Raw genomic sequence first — 6,823 nt, 5'->3', positions numbered from 1 at the left:
TTTTTACCCTGGATTCCTTGGGTCATGACGCATCTCCCCATATAGGCCACGCCCTTTTCCGCCATGATGGATTTTCCGCCATTTTGAATTTTGTCCAAAACACACTTTTTGCTTTTCCACTACAGATTTTGTCCAAATGTCACAGAAACCGGCACACGTGAGATCTCTGGACCCATCCGATTAAAAAACCGACTTCATAATTTCGATAGTGCGTGTCGTTCGGCCGTAACCGTCGTCCGAAGTTAGGGCCTATATCACGAAAAACGCCATAAATCACGCACGGAATGTCCAATCCATCCAAAATTTGAATCGCATGTCCGCGGTGGTTCGTTCGACCGAGTTCCGAAAGCAATTCCATTTTCATCCACAGGGGGCGCCGCAAACGCGATAAATGTAACCGTCTGTCGCGAAAACATGAATTTCGGGGGTCAGATCCCCTCCGAATTACTTACACACGATCTGAGGCGTGACTCGAAACCGTAACAGGCTGGCGAGATCAGCGGGAGGGGTATATATGTAAGCCGCTGCGGCAACCACACTCTGCAATTTTTTAAATTGCGACCTTTCTAGTTTGTGTTGTGATTGTGTGAGTTCGTTCCAATATGTGATGTATTTATTTCTTTCTTTAGTTATAATTTGGTTAGGTCTATAATCTTCTGAGTGATATAAGTGTAGCTGCACTGAGGCTGTCTGAGGTTTGTGATGTCAGAAGGTGAAAGGTCAGCTAGTTTCAGAACCAGCTGACTGAGGGGGGCTCCTTTGGATGTTCAACTCTTGTTGGCATGCAAGGCCCGGGCTTTATAATGGTAACAGGCAGGGTTTATAAGGGCTTTATAATGGTAACTCTTTTTAATATGGCTCCAGAATTTAATAGATCTTTTCTGTATATTTAGAAGTAAAGGATATTGGCCTAGTTCAGCCTGCATGGCGCATGGGCATTCTCTCTCTCTCTCTCTCTCTCTCTCTCTCTCTCTCTCTCTCTCTCTCTCTCTCTCCAGGCCACAAAGCAAAGGGCTAAGGATCATGTTTCCATCACCATCCCCCCACGCCCCTCCCCTCCCCGTTTAAAAGCAGAAGAGAGGAGCAGACACTAGTCAGTCTTTCTGTGGCACCTCGGACTTCACTTCACACTCTGACACCAAGACAGAAGTTATGTTTCTCCTCAAGTTTCTCTTCAATCTGATGCTGCTCTGCCTCTGTTCTGCTCAGGACGGAACCTTCAACGAGGAGGTAAAGGATCAACAGACACCAACTGGACCATTTAGGTTCCATGCAGGTCAGAATCGCTTTAGATGCTGTAATGTCATCACAGCAGAGAGAGAGAGAGAGAGAGAGAGAGAGAGAGAGAGAGAGAGAGAGAGGGGGAGAGGGAGAGAGAGGGAGAGGGAGAGAGAGAGAGAGAGAGAGAGAGAGAGAGAGAGAGAGAGAGAGGGGGAGAGGGAGAGAGAGGGAGAGGGAGAGAGAGAGAGAGAGAGAGAGGGGGAGAGAGACAGAAAGAGAGAAGCATTTTTTTTACTTTCAACAATAAAGAAGACTTTCTGTCTGCCTGGGGGGAGGGGTGGTGCACCGGGTCTGCACTTTGTGTGTGTGTGTGTGTGTGTGTGTGTGTGTGTGTGTGTGCGTGCGTGCGTGCGCGCGTTTGTTTCACAAATGCATAATGCTGTGTTCAATCACTATTGTACTTGTAGACAGGATTGTTCTTATTTTCGGCGCTTGATTTTTTAAATATATATAATATATGTGCGCAGCATTATAGAAGGCTATTGTGTGTGTGTGTGTGTGTGTGTGTGTGTGTGTGTGTGTGTGTACGTGTTGTCGCTGCCCCCTGGTGATCGCTGATCGGATAGGCTATACACTATACAGCATATGATTGACTACTATTGGTATGTCTGTAAACCTCGTCCTTCCAGTCGCTTTGTAGCAAAGAGTAGCGCGCGCTGGTTTGTTTTGGGAAACAGCGAAATGTCTTTTTCAATGCAAATATAAAGTAGCCTAATTCAGAAGAAGAAGCTGTGAGTCGGCTGTGTCAGAACTCAGCAGCACCAGTGCCTAGGCTGCACGGTTCACAGTTCACACCACTGCAGCAACACTGACACGTTCAGCGGAGTGACTGCTGTCTCTGTGCCGTCTGTAGAGCCATGAGCCGCGACTCCCGGAGGGGCAGCAACACCGCCGGGTAATCTACACTGAGTAGGCTACTGACTCAGGGGCGCAATAGCCTAGGGGACGCGGGGGACGCGTCCCTGCCAGCGTCACATTGGTCCCCCCCAGATGAGTTTGGGCCTGGTACGAGACTATAGGTACAGCTGTTGCTTCTTTCGAAAAATATAACGCAACATAGGAACCCCGCTAGTGTTTTTGGTCTTCGTCTGACAGTTTCTGTAGCAGAAAGACCTCTTTTCTGGAGGGGGGGGGGGGACAGTCGGTTTGGGGGGGTTCCCGACGGCTGCGCGTAGCTTCCACCTCTGACAGAGGGGAAGCGAGTAAGCGACGCCGTCAGAAACCCCCTCACTCAGGAAGGCCCCCTCACTCAGATCTCAGACGGACCAAATTGCGACAATAACATGTAAAGAGGAATATAAACAAGACCTTGGCGCAAAACTTCATATTTACCCTGCTCTAATACAACAAAAGTGTGTTCTTACATCCTCCATTTCACATCAGCACTCGTGAGTAAATTTAATTGCCATTATGAAAGTTTTCAGTGACGTTGGACCCACAGGTTGCATTGTCGTCAATAATTAATCTGTCTTTAAAACGTTCTAATGTTAATATAGCATATTGGCATTGTCTGTTGGTGGTCTGGTGGTATGTTATATGGACCATGTAACAACATGGTCAACAGCACTGTTTGCAAATGTAGCTACATTTGTTGGCCACAAAGACAATTTAGACAAAACATGCTGCTGCCTGCTAATGGAGCTTGTATAGATATAGGCTAATTATTTTTCGGGGAAATTGCAGATAGTTTAGCTTCCAGTGACTCAATGATTGAGTCACTGGAACAACCTCTCTGTAGTCCGACCCTAACCATAACCCCACGTTTTGGTGGTTAGACCCCCCATCCCCCCCTCCCCTAGGGTAGTGGGGGGACGGGGGGGACGGATTTTTCCATGTACCCCTGAATGCAGCCCGCAGATCGGGGCGGGGCTTCTCCTAGGAGGAGTGGGCGGGGTTATGGAGGAGGAGTGGGTGGTGTTTTGAGAGGAGTGGGTGGGGTTACACCCAGCCCCTTGAGTGAAGGGTACAATACTTATTCATTATCAATGTTTATAAGTTAAATACCGAAATTAAACTAAAATAATTATGTATAAATTAGCCTATATTTTATTTAAGACATAGTAAAAATCGCTAATCAAAAAATCATAGGCTACTACTGATTAAAAGTCTTAGTAATAATGAATGTTTATAGTTTAATATAATATAATAATACCGAAATTCTTTATAGGCCTAAATACTAAATACCACTACTACTACTACTAATAATAATAATAATAATAATAATAAAGTTGTGCAATTGCTATAGTCTGGCAACCAGATTATTGCCCACTCACAATATGTTGCGTATTGAGATAAACACACACGCACGCGCACACACACACACACACACACACACACACACACACACACACACACACACACACACACACACAAGCTGTGCCTATTGTAGAGCAGCTGTATATCAAGGTGAGTTACTGTACCAGTGCCAGTGTCTGTTTACTATGACAAATGAAACACTATAGTCTGTCTGTATACACTATGTACACTAATGTTTTTAATGCGACTGTACATTTTTTTATTGTGTTGTGTTATGAATACAAGGGACCTCAGACATCTTGGCACCTTTTTTGGATGACTGGATCCTTGATGAGTACCTTCTAATTCTAATCTTCAATATGATTTAATTTATAGCACTCTGAGAGTCCCTGTGAGTGACAAGTGCAATACAAATAAAATATGAACAACAATTTACCTCTTATAGTGACTTATGTACTCACTGTATAATGGATTTTAATGCATTTTAAGAGTGACTATAAAGCATTATAAAATGATTGCAATGTCTTACAACTATGATATTTAACATAGATAGAAACTGTCATTACACAATGTTTTGTGTTATGAGTGCGTATAGAACTGTGTTATATGCATTTCATGATGCATTTATACTTGGCCTTATACTGATTTATAACACATTGTTGTCGTGGATGCTAGATGGCAACCACAAGGTTCCCAGTTCAAACCCGGGCTAGAGTTAGTGTCGAAGTGTCCTTGAGCAAGACACTGAAACGTTAGTGCCTTGCAGTTTAATTCCTCATGTGTAAATGGGTGAATGTAATGCACAATCTATGTAAAGAGCCTTGGATAAAGGCGTTCTATAATTGTACATCCAGCCAATGTGTTATAAATCATTATAAGGCCAAGTATAAATGCATCATGAAATGCATATAACACAGTTCTATACTCACTCATAACACAAAACATTGTGTAATGACAGTTTCTATCTATGTTAAATATCATAGTTGTAAGACATTGCAATCATTTTATAATGCTTTATAGTCACTCTTAAAATGCATTAAAATCCATTATACAGTGAGTACATAAGTCACTATAAGAGGTAATTTGTTGTTCATATTTTATTTGTATTGCACTTGTCACTCACAGGGAAGGTACTCATCAAGGATCCAGTCATCCCAAAAAAGGTGCCAAGATGTCTGAGGTCCCTTGTATTCATAACACAACACAATAAAAAAATGTACAGTCGCATTAAAAACATTAGTGTACATAGTGTATACAGACAGACTATAGTGTTTCATTTGTCATAGTAAACAGACACTGGTACAGTAACTCACCTTGATATACAGCTGCTCTACAATAGGCACAGCTTGTGTGTGTGTGTGTGTGTGTGTGTGTGTGTGTGTGTGCGTGTTTATCTCAATACGCAACATATTGTGAGTGGGCAATAATCTGGTTGCCAGACTATAGCAATTGCACAACTTTATTATTATTAGTAGTAGTAGTAGTAGTAGTATTAGTATTATTATTATTGGACTATTGATGTCATCTGTATGGAATTTTCCATTATTACGTTATATCATGCTGATTCCATTGTTATTTGACATTGTAGGCCTACCATGAAACAAGCTTTTTATATCAGGATTTAGATTAGATAGATTTAGATTTATTTAGATAAAGGCACTATATAAATGCACCATTTACCATTTAGGCCTATAAAGAATTTCGGTATTGTTATATTATATTAAACTATAAACATTCATTATTACTAAGAATTTTAATCAGTAGTAGCCTATGATTTTTTGATTAGCGATTTTTACTATGTCTTAAATAAAATATAGGCTAATTTATACATAATTATTTTTAGTTTAATTTCGGTATTTAACTTATAAACATTGATAATGTAATAAGTATTGTACCCTTCACTCAAGGGGCTGGGTGTAACCATAGGGGGTGACCCCACCCACTCCTCTCAAAACCCCACCCACTCCTCCTCCATAACCCCGCCCACTCCTCCTAGGAGAAGCCCCGCCCCGATCTGCGGGCTGCAATCAGGGGCTTCTCGATTTTTCGGCGGCGCCGCAGCGCGGCGCCGCTCTATATCCCCCCCTAGCGTTCGGTCAGTGTTGCGCCTCTGTACTGACTGACTCGAGACTTGAGAAAAAGACGTCCAAAAGTCGTTGTCTGTGTATAGGCTAATTCATTGGTAAAAGTATGCTAAATAACTCATTTTTAGACCATCTGGGAAATAAATAAATCCGCGGCGGCGGCATCGCTTCGCTCGGCCGCGAGAGTCCCCCCCCCCAAACGCAATTCTATAGCCTACCCAAAGGTAAAACTCACCCGCCGCCTATGAGCCCACAGATGTGTTTGAACTAAGAAAATGTAAAAATAAGGCATTTTCCCACATTCCAGTTTTCTGACTTTTTATTTCACAACATATTCCCCAATTTCCACTGAGATTATGGGGTGAATGAATGTGGCCACTGGCCAGACCCATCTTCTCTTTCTGTCATAGTGACATTGTCCTCCATCAGATCATGTCCAAATCAGGTTATCCAATCTCCAGTAGCCTCTTCAGTTTTTTGAAGATTTTTTGAGTGGTGCAACCACTGACCACTCCCTTACGGAGCTATGTGTGTGGCTGGCTGGGTCTGAGCACTATGTGTGTGGCCTGCTGGCTGGCTGCGGGTCTGAGCATATAGATAGATAGATAGATAGATAGATATCTTTTTCATTTCTACTTTAAACATGAGGAGGCTGTCAGTGCAGGGAGAGCAGCTGGCATGGAGGTGAAGACATCAATGTTAAGGTTAAATATCAACGTTAAAACGGGACAAATCCACATTAAAATCCACATTTAAAAAATATTTTCGCCGCTGCTCTTCGGACGGCGTCGAACGCATTAAGACACTATAGAGTCTCACTCTTGACATTTTCTGAAATATGGCAGCCCTGATTGTAGACAGGATTGTTCTTATTTTCGGCGCTAGCCCCTCCTATGCTCAGCTTTGTGTGTCTGTGTGGCTGATTGATTATTGGCTGTTCACTCCATATAGCAATGATTTGATTGGGTGAGCAAGTACATATTGAGGATAAATGTGCGCGCACACGCACACGCACACACACACACACACACACACACACACACACACACACACACATACACACACACACACACACACACACACACACACACACACACACACACACACACACACACACACACACACACACACACACACACACATTTGATAGCATTTCTGTCTCTGGGACCCCCGATTTATATTGTAAAATCAATGTTAATTAA

At 42.8% G+C, this 6,823-nt stretch overlaps 1 protein-coding gene across 2 annotated transcripts in view; it reads left to right on the top strand.

Moving 5' to 3' along the window:
- Window positions 1–1,113: 1,113 nt before the first annotated feature.
- The window catches only part of LOC308334025 (uncharacterized protein), a 47,685-nt gene continuing 41,975 nt past the window's right edge, over window positions 1,114–6,823 (top strand). The window contains exon 1 of one of the 2 annotated variants that reach the window (XM_080790598.1): window positions 1,114–1,230. In XM_080790598.1, coding sequence (XP_080646724.1) covers window positions 1,153–1,230 — 78 coding nt within the window. In that variant the 5' untranslated portion in view covers window positions 1,114–1,152. The remainder of the gene's footprint in view (window positions 1,231–6,823) is intronic. The other variant, XM_080790597.1, reaches the window with a different exon arrangement.

The sequence above is a fragment of the Protomyctophum bolini genome, assembly GCF_963924005.1.
Source record: "Protomyctophum bolini genome assembly, chromosome: 19".
NCBI lineage: Eukaryota > Metazoa > Chordata > Actinopteri > Myctophiformes > Myctophidae > Protomyctophum > Protomyctophum bolini.
This window is presented reverse-complemented; position numbering and strand designations above follow the sequence as displayed.